General features: G+C 49.1%; 1 protein-coding gene across 1 annotated transcript; it reads right to left on the bottom strand.

The window, feature by feature from the left end:
- Nucleotides 1-483: 483 nt before the first annotated feature.
- Nucleotides 484-19,099, bottom strand: LOC127238926 (carcinoembryonic antigen-related cell adhesion molecule 1-like). Its single transcript, XM_051207701.1, has 7 exons — nucleotides 19,036-19,099; nucleotides 18,430-18,570; nucleotides 17,466-17,651; nucleotides 17,246-17,371; nucleotides 3,145-3,423; nucleotides 2,419-2,673; nucleotides 484-767 (listed from the first exon to the last, which is right to left on the bottom strand). The coding sequence occupies exons 1-7, from the start codon at nucleotides 19,097-19,099 to the stop codon at nucleotides 484-486; spliced, it is 1,335 nt and encodes a 444-aa protein (XP_051063658.1).
- Between the last annotated feature and the right edge of the window lie 349 nt (nucleotides 19,100-19,448).

The raw sequence follows: 19,448 nt of genomic DNA, 5'->3' as shown, positions 1-19,448 counted from the left end.
AGTAGCACTAGGACTTTGTGAGGAGGACTACTTTGATTTTAGTTTAAACCCCACTGCCTGGAACAGGCTCAGATGCCTGTGAGCAAATCATTGTCCCAGAGCCTGGGGTTTGTTTGCAGATTTCTCAGGATCCTGTGTCATTGCTACTTGCTGACCCCAGTTTGAGTTTTACTAGGAGAGTCACACTGACAGAGCTGTGAATGTCAGTCTTCAGGATACAGTGTTCAGGGTACCAATACTGGAGTGTTTGTGAACTCAATGAGATCAAGCTGTCTCTGCCTCTGCTGCGCTGGGTTAAAGGCATGGGGTACCATGCTCAGCTGGCTTGGTGTTTTATCATGAGATGAACATGCATCCATCACCACATTGGCTGGATATGTATCTTGAGCCATGCTTTTAATCTTGTGACTTTTACCCATTTTGCACACACTTGGTAAAGAAATTGCCCCACCCCAACACTATGGAGTAATATGGGAAGAGACGTTACTCACGCATCATGTCCAGCTGGATGGAGTCACTCCTCTTGGAACTGACTGTATTAGAGACCTCACACTCATACTCCCCAGAATCCTCCTTAATGAAAGCGTTTATGCTGAGGGTACTGTTGTCCTGGGACAGCTTCATCCTGTCTGTGAGCCTGAGACTCTGGCCATTGAAGAGCCAATGGATGGAGATCTCAGTGTCGTTTGAGAGGCAGGTCAGCATCACGTGGTCATTTTCTTTGACTAAGGTTTTGGTGACTTGGATGACGGGTAGAGTCACTGGCTCTGTGGATAAAGAGTGGAGGGGACCAGCTGAGAGTCCTTCACCCTCAGAGACCTCAGCCAGCTCCCAGGGACACAGAATGACGTGGCCCTCTGTGAGACTGCATGTGTGTGTTCAAGGTAAGGTCTATAAGGAGAGAGCTGAATCCTCCTCCTACCCAGATCACACACAGTGACCCCTTAATTGGGTGTGTGTGTGTATAGATTCCACAGCCTCTTCAGCCAATATGTCCACAAATCTCATGGAGAGGGATGTTTTTCCCATTAATTTTTGTGCAAATCCTTGTCTCGCACTGTATGTGAGTGTGAACAGTCAGGTCCTTACATAAAAAATAACCTTCTGACTTTGGGAGCACATTCCCCATGGAGGGACACTCCCTTAACCTAGAGGCCAGAGGGAGAGCCTAGCCCCTACTCCAAATGACTTGACAGATTTTGTTGATCCCTCCTGGAAGGCATCACCCTCCCTGTGGTGTGAGGGGGATAGGAAGGGTGGCATGGGAGGGAGGGAGAGAGGGAAAAAGCCAGAAAGAGGAAGGGAGGGAGGGGGAACTGGGATCGCTATGTAAAATAAGAAAAAAAATTTAAAAAAGAAAAGGAAAATAGCCTTATCTTTCTTTTTGATTAATTTGTCATGGGTTAAGATGTCCCAGCTAATCTAAGAGGTGTTAAAGCCTAGACCTCAGGACTGTGAGAAATCCTAAAATGAAGAAATTCTGTTTGAAAAGTCTGTTTCCTGCCACATGAATGTGGATTAATACCACAGAGACGAATTGAATGGCCAGAGTGTGGATAACGGTATGCCACTCTGATCCTCCATACTGATTTTTTTTTTAGACAGGGCCACCCTAGTCTGGAAGTTGCTATGTAGACCAGGCTGGCCTCAAACTCACACTGTCTCCCTGCCTTTCCCTGCTTTGTGTGGGAAATAAAATCATGCACCACTACAATCGGCCAATATGACTTCGTTCTTGTTTTTTTTTTTTTTTTCTTAAAATGTGTATCTCAGACAAACTTCAAACTCCTGATCCTTCTGCCTTTACCTCTCTCAGCAAGCCCTACTACTTTTGCCACCACAAACGGTGACATTTGCTTTTTAAACTTGAGAAGAGTAAGGGAAGGAGCATCATCAAATAGTCAGTGACATGGTTCATCCTGACTCAGAGCAGGGCGCCTAGGAACCTTCTATACCCATTCTTCCCACCTCACCGAGTCAGAGCCTAGCCAGTCCATCCGTGGGGAGTTTTCTCTCATTTGGAGAAAAAAAAATGTGAGCACAGTTGAAAGCCCTGGGTGTCCTTCTAGATCATGGCGACCATAAGAAGAAATGGAGGGAGCAGGAAGGCTTGTGTTAGTGACAGAAAGAAATATGGACCTTAGGACTGTCCCTCCCCTGAGAGTTCCCTCACACAACCCGAGGGTTTCCATGGCCAGGAGAACTCCCTTCTCACATTCCAAGCTCTACTCCATCAGCTAGGAGAGGTCAGATAAGCAGGAGACCATTAGACATAGGGATGGAGCAGAATGCTTGGGGAGGATTGAGTTTTGCTTCTTCCCATGGACAAGGGATGGAAACTAAATCCTCCTGCATCTTCCCAGAAAGCAAAACGACTCCACTCCAAACCTGGTGCTGATACTGCAGAGATTCACTCACCAAGGACTGTAATGATCTTGACTGTGGTCCTATTGAGGCCAGTGACAGAGTTATGGGCAAAGCAGGTATAGGGCCCACTATTATTAGTAGTGATGTCGGGGATAAAGAGCTCTTGGGAGGATGCCTGGAGCACTCCATTGACAAACCAAGAGTACTGTGCAGGTGGGATAGACTCTGCATCACAGGAGAGGCTGAGGTTTGTCCTTGAATGGAAATGAGTATTTGAGGGAGATATGATGGGGTCATCTGGACCATCTGGAGCAAACAGAAGAAAGCCACATGTGAGGTCAGCAGAGGGAAGGGGAAATCCTGGTCTGCAGAAGGCCATGGTATCTCTCTGAGTTGTGCTATAACTCAGTTGAGCAGGTTCCACCCAGAGCTGTGTGCAGGTTAGTAGAAGATTATTCATGCAGCATGCACAAGCCCTGACCCATCTCGAGCACAGCACACAAACAGCCCCACTGTACACTGACGTGTGCACTGAGCCTGAGTCTGAGATGTCCCTTGTCTCCATCACCCCGAGCCTCTCTAGACAGGAGAATTCCCTCCATTCCATTCTAGTTAATGCTAGGCCTGGCTGCATGTGCTTGGGCTAGAACAGGATGCCATGGCTAGGCTAGGTTTCTGTGTAGTGGCTCTGTGTCATAAAACCATGGTGACTGAGTGTCTTTCTCTAGCCATCTGTATTTACACTGCTGGAGCTAAGATGCAACAGAAAATACTCACAGGAAATTTCCAGATAGAATGGAAAACTTCGGGAGGTGCTCACTGGGTTCCGGGCTTCACACTCATAGGGTCCTGTGTCATTCCTCACAATATTAAATAAAGTGAGAGTTCTGTTGTCATCAGACAGCTTCCTCTTGCCATCTTCTGTGATGCTTTGGCCATTTATCCTCCACAGGTAGATTGAATTTTGAGTCTTAGGCTCACACGTTAATTTATGTGACAACAGACCTTCCCAGACTGACTCATTCAGGCTTGAGATTTTGACCTTGGATAGGTGTGCTGTGAAAACAACGGAGAGAAGATTGCCCTGTCCGGTATCTCTGATTCTTGCAAGGGCCTCTCCCAACCAGAGATAGCCTCTTATCTCCCCACCTACCCAGATCCTTATAGAATCCGGCAGGAAGCAAATTACAGGCAGCTGGAGTCGCTGAGCTCATAGGGCCTCCTGAGCTGTGTATGGGAGAAGCCAGGGCTTTCTCATGAGTGAACTGAGCTGCAGTGTTTGGGGAGGTACAGACTCAAGCCTTGGAATCAGCTCATTTTATCTCCAGGTCCTCACTGACCCATTGCATGCCTTGAGACACAATGTGTGAGTCCCTCCAGCTGCACTGAACTCCACTGCTCAGTGTAGACAAGCGCCCTACAAGCCTTTGCTGTTCATGGCTGTCCTACACATAGGTCATGATTAGTCTTCCCATTGAGCTTCCCTGAGAAACCTGACAGCCTGTCAGAGATCTCACACAGTCAGGATCTGGCTGGCGTTCAGGTGGGGAGGGGCTACAGGTGGGTCATCCTTGTCAGGTGTTTGATGTTGATTGACATGAAAGATACCTGAGTCTACAAAATGATCTAAAAGACTGTAGGGCTCCTACTAAGGTCTCCACTGTAGGGAGGATGGAGATGCTGCTGTGGACAGAGATTGTGCCTCCCATAGACTTTGTGACCCTGGCTCAGTGACTGTGGTTCCTGTCTCAGTTTCCCTATAATAGGACCCATGGTAAAGACCGTTGCCATGATTGCAAGTTAACCTTAAAGGTGAACAGTGGCCTGTTACCATATGTTCCCATATGTATGCAGGAAATAATCCCTGGATTAGACCCCAGGAGGCCAAGGAGCTGCCATTTATACATGTTTCCTCCTGTCTCTTTAGGGCTCCTGACCTTCCTGTGAGGTCTCAGAAGACCATCAGAACAGCTGCTGACTGCCTGTCACACCTCCCCACCTATGCTGAGCACACTGAGTCTCAGGAGGAGATGCCCGGGTGACCTACCTCAGACATGGCTCTCATAGGCTGACAGTCAGCAGGCCACCAGCCTACAGTCCATCATTGTCCCCTTTCGGCTCCAAAGGGGGGTCAAATTCCAACCCTGTCTACAAGCTTCCCCGGATTCCTGGTCCAGTCTGGACAGAGGTCTGGAGCAAAGATTCAGGAGCTCATCTCTCTGTGAGAATCTGATGGTTTCCTAAGCCAGGTCCTACCTCAATCCTGAAGGGTTTTCTCAACCCCTTAGATGTTCATGATGAGCATCTAAGACCCTGGGCTCAGGAACCTCTCCCCCACTTCTCTGAGTGTGGATTCCAGGGAGACATCCTCACATATTTCTGTTTTCTCCACTCTGTGCCCTTTACTAAATGCTTGAACCACAATGTGGGGACCATGACACAGCGTCATCCAGGACTCACAATGCTATGTGTGAAGTAGGATTAGCTCCACCCACAACCCATAAGTTATAGAGAATAACTTACGGTGTACATAGAAGTGCACAGATGAACTCCATTTATGACCATCTTCCATTATTGCAATCAGGGTGTACAGTCCTGTGTCTTTCTGAGTGACGTATTGGAAGAGCAGGGATCCGTTGAGGCTTATATTTATTTTGCCAATGTATGCAATGCCTGGTTTATATGTTTTTTGGGGTATTAAAATTTTTACAATTTTATTATATTCATTCGTAGTTCTTCCCTTGTACCAGGACAAGACTTGGACTTTTTCTGGTAGTTTGTTGACCTGTAGAAGAACATTTTCTCCTTCAGCAACATGAGATGGAATGGCTTCAAGAGTGACTTGGGCAGTGGCAGGAGAGTTCCAGTAGGTTAGAAGTGAGGCTAAGAGGGGAGAGAGAAAATCGATCCATGTTAGAAACTTTGCAATTGGTAGAAATTTGAAACCTGAGTGTGTTCAACTCTCAGCCATGCTCTCTCTCTCTCTCCCTCTCTCTCTCCCTCTCTCTCTCCCTCTCTCTCTCCCTCTCTCTCTCCCTCTCTCTCTCTTTCTCTCTCTCTCTCTCTCTCTCTCTCTCTCTCTGTGTGTGTGTGTGTGTGTGTGTGTGTGTGTGTCCTGTTGGGGGAGGTCAGCAGCATCACCTCCATTCCTCAGGACCCCTGAATCTGTCCCCGAGTGACAGTACATTCTCAGGTGTCTACACCGCTCACCCCTCACCCCTCAGATCCCTGCTCACACTCAGAATCTTTGGGGAGTGTAAGCATGTCTTCTCTGACCTCCTCCTCTACAGACTCTGTGCCTTCATTTGCTGCCCTTTCCCTGCTCTGTTTCTTCTGAAATGCTTGTCACCCCTGAGGTCACCTTCTAGATGTCCTTTCTGCCATGTCTTCCTGCCCAGTAGCACTAGGACTTTGTGAGGAGGACTACTTTGATTTTTGTTTAAACCCCACTGCCTGGAACAGGCTCAGATGCCTGTGAGCAAATCATTGTCCCAGAGCCTGGGGTTTGTTTGCAGATTTCTCAGGGTCCTATGTCATGTTGCTGCTTACAGACTCCAGTTTGAGTTTTACTAGGAGAGTCACCCTGTCAGAGCTGTGAATGTCAGTCTTCAGGACACAGTGGCCAGTGCTGATAAACTTACAAGGGGGAGCAACTGAGTTTTCCCTCCCCACTCACCAGTTCACATTCACTGGGAGCTTCCTGTTGCTCTCGGGCTTCAAGCAGAAGCCAGATGGTTCTTCTTAGGCTCTTTCCCTCTCCCCAAGACCCCCCCCAGTCTCTGAGATCCCCTGCTCTCCTCACCTGCAAGCAGGAGTCCCCTCCAGGGAAGCTGCCCTTTGTGGAGAGGGGCTGAGGTGAGCTCCATGGTCTCTGCTGCCTGCTAGGCTCTTCCTCTGAGAGGAGGTTTGCCTCTCAGGCTGCTGTCAAGCCTGGCTGCTCTGGTGTCTGCTCTGCTTTTCTTCCCAGGCCTGAGCCTCCTCCCAGAGGAGGGCACCTCCTGGAGTCACATGGGCTGGGGGTGGAGTCTGTGTGCCAGTCCTGCCTTCCATCCTTCTATTCCTTTCTGGTTCGGTGTTCTAGAACACACTTTTAGCCACAAGACTGATACGTGTCCTGTGTCCTGAGAGACCAGCACTCACCCCAGGGCTGCCCTCTGCTGTGTCCTGGCCTTGTCTGTTAGCACCAGAGGGAGTCCCTGCACTTCCATAGGCAAGAGTGTATTTCCTTGTGACACAGAAACCCATCCATCCCAGCCTGCGCTGTGTTCCCAAAGCTCTGGGAGGGTGGCAGCTCCTCTGGCCAGGGAGTAGCACTTAACTCTAGATGTTAGAAAAGTTCTAGCTGAGCAATGACTGTGAAGGGCCAGGCCCATTGTCACTGGTGTCACCAGTCATGTGTCTGAGCAGGATACAAGTTAGCTCAGGGGTTGTATATCCTAGTGTGCAGGAGAGGTGGCGTGTGTGTCCTAGAAAGAGGGCTGTGTTCTTTGACTTCTTATGAACGGCACCAGGGAGACACCTCCCACCACCACCCTCACACACACAAACATACCCAGCCTCCTGTGTTGGCTAAATGTGATCCAGGTCTGCCCATGCCCTCCCTGAACTTTCTGGGATGCCATTCTTCTCCTTGGTGATTTTCTGTGATCTCCCTGTTTTTCTTTGTGGATGACGAGAGGAGGGAGGGGACGGCCTAGGTCTCCCTGAGGAGTGGGCTTCTCAGAGACACAGGAAATGATTATTGAGGGAGCTCCAGCTCTGTTGGAACTGGGATACCAACAAGACAGCAAGATGACCTCACACCTCCAGGAGCAGTTTCCCTGTTGATATGTGGTTTATTGTCGCCCCCTGGTGTTCATGAGGCTGCAGCTCATGTCTGGGCTGCGACAAGGATGGGCGCCAAGCTCCAAATGCCTTAAGGAGCTGAGCAGTAAGTTTCCCAGGAAAGGTCCCAGTGTGCAGCTGCCTTGGAGGATCTAGATTTTTGCTGAGGTGAGAGTATAATAGCTAAGGTTTTATGTATATATGTATGTATGTATACGTGTGTGTGTATGCTTATAATTTTTTTCCTATTTTACGTATCAATCCCAGTTCCTGCTTCCAATGCCCCCCCAACCACCCTCCCATCACCTCCCCCTCACACTCCACAGGGAGGGTGAGGCCTCCCAGGCAGGATCAACAAAATCTGTCAAATCATTTGGAGTAGGGACTAGGCCCTCCCTTCTGCCTCTAGGCTAAGGGAGTGTCCCTCCATGGGGAATGTGCTCCCTAAGTCCTTTCCTGCAGGAGGGATGCATCCTGGTTCCACTGTCAGAGGTCCCTTAGGCTGACGCAATTTGAGATCATACATGTCAGGCTACCATACCTTCTGCCCAGCCTCAGGGCAGAGCTACTAGCTGAAATTGACCAAAAAATTCCTATACTTTCTACAAGTTCTGCCTCAGGTGCAGAAACAACTTTGGCTCAGCCACTTGCAGTCTATGAGAAGGTACCACCTCCTATGCCCCACAGGTTCTGGTCAGGAGACCCGGGGATCATCAAGAGAAACAGAAAAGAGACCGTAGATCCTGGTTGGAAGGGACCTTACACTGTCATCCTGACAATGCCCATGGCTGTCAAAGTGGACAGGGTCAGCACTTGGATTCACCATTCCCACGAATGAAACCATGGGCCCGCATGCTGATCCTGCTGACTACGCTCCAGAGGGAGTCAACCTTGAACTTTGGAGAAGCCGTTGCACAACCACAGGACCCTCTAAAACTGAGAATCCAGAAAATCACTGATCCAGCTCAGTGAAGAGCTTGTCCCAGTGCTCCCTTAGCAAATGTCTGCTGGGGCTTTGCACTGGGTCACCATGGGGACCACAACCCCCACCTAGCCTTTAATCTCATACAGAGTCATCAATGCTGACTCAGGAAAGATCCTGATCCAGACTTCCCAGGCAGCCCCTTCAGGACCTGGTTTCCTGATCTATACTTTGATTTGGGAACACTTTATGGTCAGACTAAGAAAACCATTTTTATGTTTGCCCTTGATAGAGATAAGGCCCAGGCAGAGACCTATAGGGCAGTGAGTGGACTTCTGTGCTTCATGGAGCTATGTCTCCATGTACCAGGCTACACCTGGTAGAAGGCCCCAAAGGATGGAGAATTCATCAAGGTAGAAGGGCAAAACAACCCAAAATGTCTGGATGCTTATTGGCCTGAATTTTCTGCAGAAGGGCACACAACCCCATTCCTCAATGTGGTTTAAAAGGAGCCTCTGGGCTTCTCTCAGAGTCGCCATGTGCCACCCCAACATGCTGGGAGGGACAAAGTACTCTTGTTCACTGCACGTGTGGCTGTGGTCTTTTCTTGGGGGCTTCTCCTGGACCCTAAGAATGGCTACACTGTCCCTTAGGCTGTCCCTGTATTGGCTGCCTAACCCTCCCTATGGTAAGTGTCTTTTCTTGGTCCTTCTCCCCGGTTCTCCTCTGATTCAATCCCTTTCGCAGACTCAGATTTTCGTAAAGCCTCGCAGTCTCGTTGAAAAGTGGCTTAGCCTCAGAATAGCTCATTGGCCAAACATGGCACACTCCAGTTCCAAATTCTCAGAGTCTCACAACTTCTGCCAGCATACACCGATGATCCTAAAATCTTATCTGTAAGGTTGTTCCCGTTTGCATGCTTACATCTTTTTTTTTTTTTTCTCCATAATTTCTCTGTGCTCTGTAAAGACTATTGTGTGAACAAATTGAGAGGCATTAGCATCCTCACAGACACCTGGCTGGGCCTGGAGCAGCAGCTTCCTGAGGCTGCACAGTCTCATTAACCTCTCTCAAACCCTGCATCAACTCTCCATTCTCCAGGCTTCTTTTCACCATGCATATAGGAGACTTCCAGCATCTTCTCCTCTGCTAACGGCTACTGAAGCACCCAGACAGGGGCCATGCTGCCTCCAGCCACTCTCCCTGCTGACTAGCTCTGGGCACAGGCCACAGAAGGTGCAGCCTGCCAAACCTTCCAGTCTCCTGAGCTCCTGGCTGAGGCACAGAGAGGTGGCAGCTCAGGAAGAGCTCAGTCATGTGAGTGGCAGGGTTGTCATGAGGGCGTGACCAGGCTGGGCTGCATGCCCTGTGCTCTATCTGCTAGCTCCAACACTGCCTCCTAGCTTGTTCCCTCTTTCCTCAGCAAAGCTCTGAGACCAAGGTCCCTGCAGGCCTTGCTGACCAGGAGCATGGACTGAGCTGCACTTCAGCTTCCCTGAGCCCTGGAACAGCCCAGAGAGGAGGGAGCTACAGCAGTTCCAGCGCAGGGGAGGGGAGCCTAAAAGATCCAGATTCCAAAACCCTCTGCCCTTGCTTCTACATCACCCGAGCCCTTCCGGCCCTCAGAATACACCCAAGTAAACCTAAAACCAGCCGACTGCGCTTTCCTAGCTCCATGATTACAATATTTACAATTTTACTCCTGAGATTAATTCACTGCAACTTAACGCTACTTTCATCCAAGCACTCACTTTCACTTTACATCCACAGCCTTCCTCACTTGGTTCCCCTGGTCTCAGGGCTCAAAGTCTGTTACCATCTGTCTGGGCTCCACGTTGGGCACCATCTGTATGGGTCCGCCAGCTAACCTGGGTTCATAACTGAGAAGGGGAGTGCAAACAAGAAACAAGAGGTAGTCGGGAGGACGTCCAGGGAATACTGAATCTGCCCACGCTTATTGTTCATAGTTTTATATATGCCCGTCAAAAGAGGGGGAGGGGTCAAAAGACTTCCTTTCCAATGACACAAGGAACAAACACAGCAATTACCTCTTCCATACCCAAAACATCGAGTATCTATTCTATCCTGAGCTGCATAATCTGTCCTTCACTATTCTATCCTGAGCTACATAATCTGTCCTTCACTATTCTATCCTGAGCTACATGGTCTATCCTTCACTATTCTATCCTGAGCTGCATAATCTGTCCTTCACTATTCTATCCTGAGCTACATGGTCTATCCTTCACTATTCTATCCTGAGCTACATGGTCTATCCTTCACTATTCTATCCTGAGCTGCATAATCTGTCCTTCACTATTCTATCCTGAGCTACATAGTCTGTCCTATGCAGCTACCACACCTTAGGCCAAACATCCTTCTTATTTCACCATGGAAGAGCAAAGGCTGGTAAATCTCACTGACCTTAAGTCAAAAGGCAATGGAGTCAGTTCTGTGGGTTTCCACACCCACCTGCCCACCCCCAATAACAGGGTTTCTATGTAACTCCCTAGCCTGAGCTTGAACTCATGAAGACCTGCCTGCCCCTGCCTCCCCAATGCTGGGATTAAAGGCTCCTGCTGCCTTCACTCCTTCCATTCTATCTCTTTCCACAGTGCACGGAACATTCCCCTCTTTTCTCTCCCATTTCCCCTCCACACACTCGCTCATCATGACAGGACCTGCACACTTGTTGCTCCAGGATGCCAGGCGGGCCGAGGATGGTTTCCCGCCAGTTCAGTTCTTGACCCAGGCTGGCCTCTGGGTGACTTGGGCCAGCTTGAACCTGAAGGCCACCCTAACATCTACGCCATCTAGGACCTGCCGGAGCTCCTGAAGGGGCTGCACCTGTGGAAGGATACGCACCGGATCTCCACATCTGAGAGGAGGTCCGGTGAGGACCCCGGATGATGGTGAACCCGCAGCCAGAGGTCTTGAGCCAGGCCAAGGACTCCTGGCAATGAGCATTTGCAAGTATAGCTGAGCAGACACCACAGCAAAGGGTGTACTGTGTGACACGCCACAGCAAAGGGTGTACTGTGTGACACGCCACAGCAAAGGGTGTACTGTGTGACACGCCACAGCAAAGGGTGTACTGTGTGACACGCCACAGCCTCCGAGGCCACCGGGATGGAGAGGCAGGACAGACGGAGGGACAAAGTGTGCTTTTGTTTTTTGTTTTGTCTTTCCTTTTTGTTTTTTGTTTGTTTTAGTTCCATTTGATTTATTTTTTATTAAATTTTCAATTGGGGGCTGCTGCAGGAGAAAGGGGAGGATGTGGAGGGACTGGGAGGTGAGCAGAATTGGTGTGTATGATGTGAGACTCCCAAAGATTCAATAGAGTTCCATAAATAAATTACATTAATGTAACAAAAAGTAAATAAATGAAGACCTGTGCCGCCATCACCTGGTTTGCTCGGTAGTCTTCAAAGTCAGTAAGAATTTGGCATCTGGGCTGGAGAGAGGGTTCAGTGGTTAGAGCACTGGCTGCTCTTCCAGAGGACCTGGGTTCAGTTCCCAGCACCCACATGGCAGCTCACAACTGTCTGTAACTCCAATTCCAGGGGAGGGAGATGGCGGGTGTTGGTGGCGCACATCTTTAATCCCAGTATTTGGGAGGCAGAGGCAGGTGGATCTCTTTGAGTTCCAGTCCAGCCTGGTCTACAGAGCGAGTTCCAGGACAGGGTCCAAAGCAATACAGAGAAACCCTGTCTCAAAAAAAACAAAAACAAAACAAAAATTTCAGGGGAGCTGACACCCATGGCAAAACATCAATGTGCATAAAATAAATAAATAAATAAATAAATAAATAAATAAATAAATAAATGGATTAAAAAAATAAAAAGCATTGGCATCTTCAGGTCCAATGCACTTAAGACAGGTATGTGACTTGTGATTTATGGAGGGAACAGGGAAGAATTAAGGCTAGAAACTTTGAGGACTTGGTTATAAGACAAGATGTGTTGGGGCCTTTAGGGTTCAGAGAGAACTACACGCCTCTTTTGTCTATTTCCTTAAGTTTTGGGTGTCAGAATAGTTACGGGCGACCTGTATTTCTTTTTGTTTTCTTGGAGATTACTTTTTTCTTTTACATACCAATACCATTTCTCCTCCCTCTCCTCTTCCTACCTCCCATATTCCCCCATCCCACCCCATCCACTCCTCAGAGGGGGTAAGGCCTCCCCTTGGCAGTCAAGAAAGTCTGGCATATCAAGTTGAGACTGACCAAGCTCCTCCTCCCTTTCTTAAGGTTGAGCAAGATACCTCACCATAGAGAAGAGGCTCCTAAAAGCCAGTTCATGCACCCAGCATAAGTCCTGGTCCCCTTGCCAGCACCCTTCCCCCAAAAAGATGGAGCCCAGTAACTGTCACCCACCTTCAGAGGGCCTAGCTCAGTACCACGCAGCTTCCCCGGCTGTCAGTCCACGGTCTGTGAGCTCTCATCATCTCAGGTCAGCTGTCTCTGTGGTTTTCCCCATCATGATCTTGACCCTGTTCATCTTTCCTCACTTCAACTGAACTCCAGGAGCTCAGCACAGAGCTTGGCTGTGGGCCACCGCATCTGCTTCCAACAGTTACTGGATGAAGGTTCTATGATGACAATTAGGGCAGTTACTAATCTGACTGTGGGGGAGGGCCAGTTGAGAAACCCTCTCCACTGTTGCTTAGTTGTTAGTTGGGATAATCCTTGTGGACTCCTGGGAATACCCTCGTGCCAGGTTTCTCCTTAGCCCCACAATGGCTCCCTCTATCAAGGCATCTCTTTCCTTGCTCTCCCTCTCTGTCCTTCCCCCAGCTAGACCTTCCTGATCCCTCATGTCCTCTTCCTCCCCCCTCTCCCCTTCCCTTCTGTCTTATCTCCATCCTCCCTGTGCTACCAATTCACTGATGAGATCTTGTCCATTTCCCCTTCTTGAGGAGGGTTGGTCCACGCATATCATCGTATGGCCCATTTGTTTCCTAGCTTATCTGGGGTGGTGGATTACAGGCTGGTTATCCTTTGTTTTATGTCTAATATCCACTTATGAGTACCATGTTTGTCTTTTTGTTTCTTAGTTGTCTCACTTAGGATGGTTTCTTCTAGTTCCATCCATTATTTACCCAAAGCTTTCACAATGTCATTGTTTTTTTTACTGCTAAGTAGTATTTCACTGGATAAATGTACCACATTTTCATATATATATATATATATATATATATATATATATATATATATTTTAAATTTAAATTTGAAACAAACTTATTTTACATGTCAATCCCAGTTCCCACACCCTCCTGTCCTCCCCTGCTCCCCCAAAAACCCCCATCCCATCCCTTTTCTGCTCCCCAGAGAGGGTGAGGCCTTCCATGGGGACTCTTCAAAGTCTGTCATATCATTTGGAGCTGGGCCCAGGCCCTCCCCTGTGTGTCTAAGCTGAGGGAGTATCCCTCTATGTGGGATGGGCTCCCAAATTCCATTCAAATACTAGGGATAAATACTGATCCACTACCAGAGGCCCCATAGACTACCCAGTCCTCCCAACTAACATCACATTCAGGGAATCTGGATTGGTCCTATGCTGGTTTCCCAGCTATCAGACTGGGGCCTGTGAGCTCCCCCTTGTTCAGGCCAGCAGTTTCTGTGGTTTTCTCTAACCTGGTCTTGACCCCTTTGCTCATCACTCCTCCCTGTCTGCAACTAGATTCCAAGAGTTCAGATCAGTGTTTAGCTGGTACCACATTTTCTTTATCCATTCTTTGGTTGAGGGGCATCGAGGTTGTTTCCAGGTTCTGGCTATTACAAATGATGAGCATAGCTGAACAGATGTCCTTGTGGTATGAGTTTGTATCTTTTGGGTATATGCCCAAGAGTGGTATTGCTGGGTCTTGAGGTAGACTGATTCCTAATTTCCCAAGAAACTCATGACCTAGGGGATTTCTGGCACTGGCTGTTCCTGTGTGGTGACTGGATGAATTAAGGTTGGTTGTTGATCACCTTGGACGGCTCTTCCCTAATCTCATAATGTGATGGTGAGGTTGCGTCTCCTCTCAATTTCCCTATCTGTCTCTAAAATGTTTTTCAAGGCTAGTAAGCTATCAGCCAAAATTTCATTATTTTCTTTAGTAATTATTTGTAAGGCTTGCGGATTGTTAGTACTAACCTTTTTAAAGGCCTGTATCTTAGGAATAGTAAGTTTTTCTATGATTTATATGTCATTAGTTACCTTTTTATTCTCTTCATCAATAAATATTTCTTAAGCTTTCATTTTATAAGTCAAAGTTTATTATCTTCTTTAGTAATTATTTCTAAGGCTTGCCTATTTTCAGTCGTAACCCTTTCTACGGCTTGTAACTTATGAATGGATTGTTTTTTAGCTTTGTATCTTATCAGTTTCTCATATTTTACACAGTTATCAAATCATTTATAAGGATAAACTATGAATTTCAAGCGTGATAGTAATTATGACAGAAATTATATAGATCCCAGCTAAGTTTTTTTATTGCCTCAGCTACTTTTTCTATTTGTATTCCCATCCATAGTAACAATGAACTAACTCTCGGCATTTTGGTATTTTCAATTTTTAACATGGGAAAGGTTTTAAGATTATCCTTTCACAGGGGTCAAGACCAGGCTACAGAACCCCCCAGAGACAGCTGACCTGAACAAGGGGGAGTTCATGAACCCCCAGACTGATAGCTGGGAATCCAGCATGGGACTGACTCAGACCCCCTGAACACGGGTCTCAGTTAGAAGGCCTGGGCAGTCTATGCAACCTCTGATCGTGGAACCAGGATGTATCCTTGGTGCAGGAAAGGACTTTGGGAGCACACACCCCATGGAGGGATTCTCCCTTAACCTAGAGGCAGGAGGGAGGGCCTAGTCCCTACTCCAAAACTGGACAGATTTTGATGATCCCTCCTGGATGGCCTCACCCTCCATGTGGAGCGGGTGTGTGTGTGGGAATGAGATGGGAGGGACAGGAAACCGGGACCATTAATATGTAAAATAAGAAAAAATATTTTTAAATATTATCCTTTCACATTTAAAAATGCAATATTAATTAATTTTAATTAAAGTAATATCCTCGTTTATGGTTTTGAGTGGGTGGATGACAATCCTCACAAGGGTGGGCTGTGCAGATGTAGTGATGATGTCTGACCAGCAGGTGGAGGCGGTGCGACACCGAGGCAGCAGACCCAGGAGCAGGAGGAACTGCACTGACTCAGCACTCTGGGAGCCCTGTGCTCCAGCTTCCCCCACTTTCCCGTGACCAAGTTGGGGAGGTCCAGCCAAGCAGCAGGGCTAGCCTCCACCCTGACGCCTGTGAGAACCAGGAAGAATTGGCCCAAGATACACAGCTATATTACAGGGGCCACAAAAAACACAATGCCTCCCTCCGTGTCCTGGCTCAAAGAGTCCTGTGCTCCTTCTGGCCTGCCTCTTCTCCCTGCTCTTATCCATCCATCCCTGATGTAAACCCTGTCTCTCAAAATAAATCATTCTTTTCAACTGGAAACGGACCAGTGACAGAATTCCCTCAACATGGCTCCAAAGTGGAGACTAGCCAAGGATGATGCTGAAGTTGGGAGCATTCTGCCGGCCACTCCTGAGCTCCGTTGAGTATGACCTGACGTGTATCTGGGGGCTTGAAAACAACCGTGGTGCAAGTAGGCATGCCATGGGAACGCCAGATACAGCGAAGCAGAGCCCCTCTCTTCCTCTTCCCTGAGAAGTCGCTAGTTCACTGTGTGTTTTAGTCAGTGTCCCATTGCTGTGGAGCCTCAACAATGTGTTGACATGCACGTCTGCACCTTTGTCCTGCAGCATCTGCTTCCCCAGGACTCTGACCTTGTATCACCTCGCTATGGTGGCTCACAGCTATAAGCCAGGGTGGGGTCAGAACCAGGCTGCAGGGGAGAAGAGCTGGTTGTCAAAGGCAGTCCTGATTGTTGCCAGCTGTCACCCTGACCTGAGCTGCTGCTGTGTGTAATCTTTGTCCTTTTCTTCTGCTCATGATGTGAACTGAGGCGGACACGGTGATTATTATGTAACACCACAAGCTGGAGCAGTGGCTCATGGGATAGCATGCCTTCTACGTGGAAGACTCCAACATCTGGGCAAAGAAAGGGAGGATGATAAGTACAGAGGTTTATATCACTCACGCAGGGGTGGGCTCCGGTGAAGCTGCCTTTGAGTCATTTCTGCTCTGTAAGCAATTCCTGACCCACACGTATTCGTGTACGTAACCTGATATAACACCCATTGGTTCACTGAGTTGGACTTCGTTGGTGTCCATACTTTGGTCAAGGGGTCCCAACTGCAGTGTGTAGCTGTGTGTATTGAGTCTTCCCAGGAAACATTTTGTCACACACATCGTGGCCTTGGCAGCGGGGCCTCTGAATGAATCTCACTAGTGTTGATCAACTAGTCAGGTAGAGAAACAAGTACTTAAGAAAAAACAGCGACTTTATTATTGCACATTTGTAGTCGATGTTCCCTCTGTGCACAGTGAGTTCTGTGACCCTCATATGTGAATATCAAGAGGCAGCAATGTGTGGGGCGAGGGATGTTGGCATCGGGACAGCAGGAGCAGGCAGTTCCAAGTGTAAGGGCTTAGGTTATGACTTCAGAGGACAGCTGGGTGTGGAGAACTGAGATGAAGAATCACAGGGGAATGGGTTCACCAGAGAGGACAGAGCCTGACAGATAAATGGATAAAAAGAGCCCCAGCCCTAACAGCCGAGCCAGGGAGGTGCCAGGGACAAACAGATGTGAGAATGAATTTGCAGTTGGTGAATTCACATTTTCCAACACAGAGAAGATCCCTACTGTATTTTCTTTCTTAAATATGTTTTCATCAGTTGATCCCAGACATCCTTCAATGTGAAAGTCTTTATTGATCCCACCTAGAAGATGAAGATCCAGTCAGGGGGAAGGGGAAGGAATGGATAATTCCATAAACAACAACAGCTCCAGCCCTCTTCCTGTGGGCCCAAGAGCCCAATTATTCCCTCAGACCCAGGGTCCTAGACTCCAGCCACAGTCCCTCTGACCTGCCCCATCAGACCCAGGGGTCAGTCCCTGGCCCACCTACTGGGTCCCTAGAGTCATGGCCACACCCTTCCTCATCCTGGGGTACAGCCTACAGCACTCACCTCCCTTAACTGTAATGCCACCGGAATAGCAAGCAGTGTTCTTGGGACAGAAGACAAAGTTGATGGGGCAGAAAGCCTTATCCGTTAAGCAGACAGGACACCTGGTGGTACTTGTATCAAAGAGAGCTAAGGAGAGAGAAGGGGAAGGCTGCACACACAGTACCCTCCCAGCTGCAGCCGCAGGCTGCCCCCTGAAGTTCTGTGTCCCCAGATCACATACATGGGATTTTCAGGTGAGTGACTAGGACATCGCTGCTGGTAGCATTGTTACACACAGGGTCTGAGCAGAAATTGGTATACACGGCAGCCACTATTCCAGGTTCTTGGGCATAATGGTTGACATGGTCTTCACTCCATTCCGTACCTTTGCCCGAGCCTTTGCTCCCCAGTAGGAGAGATTTTGGACCTAAGAGGGAAGAAGATGGAAGCCAGGTTGGGTGGGGAGGATGGCAAGGCCCAGGAGCCCAGTTCTTGGGTCCCTTGATGCCCCAGTCACAGGGAGAGCACAATCCCCAGGGACAATGGGACACAGCATGTTCTGTGTCAGCCAAAGCCTGAAGCTCAAGCTGCTTCTGCCCCGCCCCTTGCGGCTCTGGTGGCGCACACTGTGCACACAGGGACCCTGAGCCCCTCCCGCAGGCTGCAGCCTCACTGTGCTCACCCTCACTCCTGCCCCGCTGGATTCCTCTCCACACCCGACTTCACACCCACGCGACCCCTGTGCTCTGTGTCTCTCTCCTCTTCCCCTTAGCTGTAAGCTGCACAGCACTCAGTGCCTAGCAGAGTCCCAAAGGCACTCAGCTTCCTGCTTCCTTCCTTCCTTCCTTCCTTGGTCCCTCCCTCCCTCCTTTCCCTCCTCCTTCCCTCCCTGTCTCCCTCCTCATTTCCTCACTCTTCCCCAACCCTGAGTCCCATCTAGTCCAGGCTGCTCTGGAACTGCCTACATAGCTGCAGATGCAGTGGACTGTCCCCACCCAGGGCTCCGTGCAGCCATTGCAGGCAGCTGCCACCACACCCAGCTCATGTGGTACTGGGCACCCAGCCCAGCACAGGGCTACCTCACAGACCCCCATGATGGTCAGAAACAAGGCACAGACAGAGGGCCCCAACTGCAGGACACAGAATTCAGGGGAGGGGTGGGTGGGCTGGTGCAGGAGTGTGGCCCTCCATCTCATCCCACGCACCTACGTCTACTACCAGGAATGTCTCCTGACATATCTCCCCAGGTTGTGTTTCTATGGTGTCTTGTGGTGACCACGTAACAGCTTCCTTAGTGAAGCCACTGCCAAATTTCATCAAGGTCCCACTGTGACATTTCAGAGTACCTGTGAAGAGGAAAATCGCCTGGGTTTGTGAGAGTCAGGGAGCCACCATGCTGTCCCTCAACTTCTGGGCAAAGGGCAGCAACCATATTCCAAGTCATTGCACTGGCCTGCCCCTGTCACCTGGCAGAATGTACTCAGGCAGTGCTCTGGTCAGCCCAGGGTGCCATGAGTACTAGTCTGCAAGGAGGTGCAAAGGGCCCTTTAAAAGACAGACCCCGCCCACTTCCATTCTCTGCTCCTCTTTTCCACCTCTCTGCCCATTGTTCCCCTGGGGCAGACAGGACTTTTCCTGTCTCCCTCTTCCTTCCCCTGGGTGTTCCTTTACCCTCCCCCCTTACAATAAAACTTCTCTCTTAAGCTGTCTGCCTGGCATGTTTGTCCCTCCACCTCAGTCACCTTCGCCTGCTGAGGAATCATCCACTGTCCCCCATACAAAGTCCCCTCAAGCTTTATCATCACACTCACCTGAGTAGGGGGTGACGCCCAGCAGGAGGACGAGCAGTGAGTAGTGGATGCAGCAGGCTGCCATGGCTTCTCTGAAGTTGGGAAGAACTGATCAGGTCCTGGGAACTGATGGAGAACAGGAGACCATTCAGACACAGACAGGGATTGTCTTTGTCTTTGCTTCCAGCCTGTGTGAACGCTAGGGTATAGGAGAACATGAAGCCAGACTGTCCTGAGTTGTTTGGAAGTTACATGCTCTATGCTTGCAAATCTCAGACTCAGCCATGGATTCCCTGTACCAAGAATCCAGCAACCATGTTCCTTCCTTGTCTAGATGTGGGATACAGGGCCCAAGAGCCCTCTGCTTTGAGCCTCAGGACTTCAGATCCCAAGCAGAACCTTCTCCAGGCCTCAGTCTCAGCTCTCAGCACCCA

The sequence above is a fragment of the Phodopus roborovskii genome, unplaced genomic scaffold (genome assembly GCF_943737965.1).
Source record: "Phodopus roborovskii unplaced genomic scaffold, PHOROB, whole genome shotgun sequence".
NCBI classification, from domain to species: domain Eukaryota; kingdom Metazoa; phylum Chordata; class Mammalia; order Rodentia; family Cricetidae; genus Phodopus; species Phodopus roborovskii.
This window is presented reverse-complemented; position numbering and strand designations above follow the sequence as displayed.

What these genes read in the sequence shown, in the direction of transcription:
- LOC127238926 (XM_051207701.1), bottom strand. Translation starts at nt 19,099, where the DNA reads ATGGCAGCCTGCTGCATCCACTACTCACTGCTCGTCCTCCTGCTGGGC. An exon ending in TGGCATTACAGTTAAGGGAG is followed by an intron (nt 3,424 to 17,245) that starts GTGAGTGCTGTA and finishes TTGTTTTCACAG; the next exon opens with CACACCTATCCAAGGTCAAA. An exon ending in CAAGATCATTACAGTCCTTG is followed by an intron (nt 768 to 2,418) that starts GTGAGTGAATCT and finishes CTTTATCCACAG; the next exon opens with AGCCAGTGACTCTACCCGTC.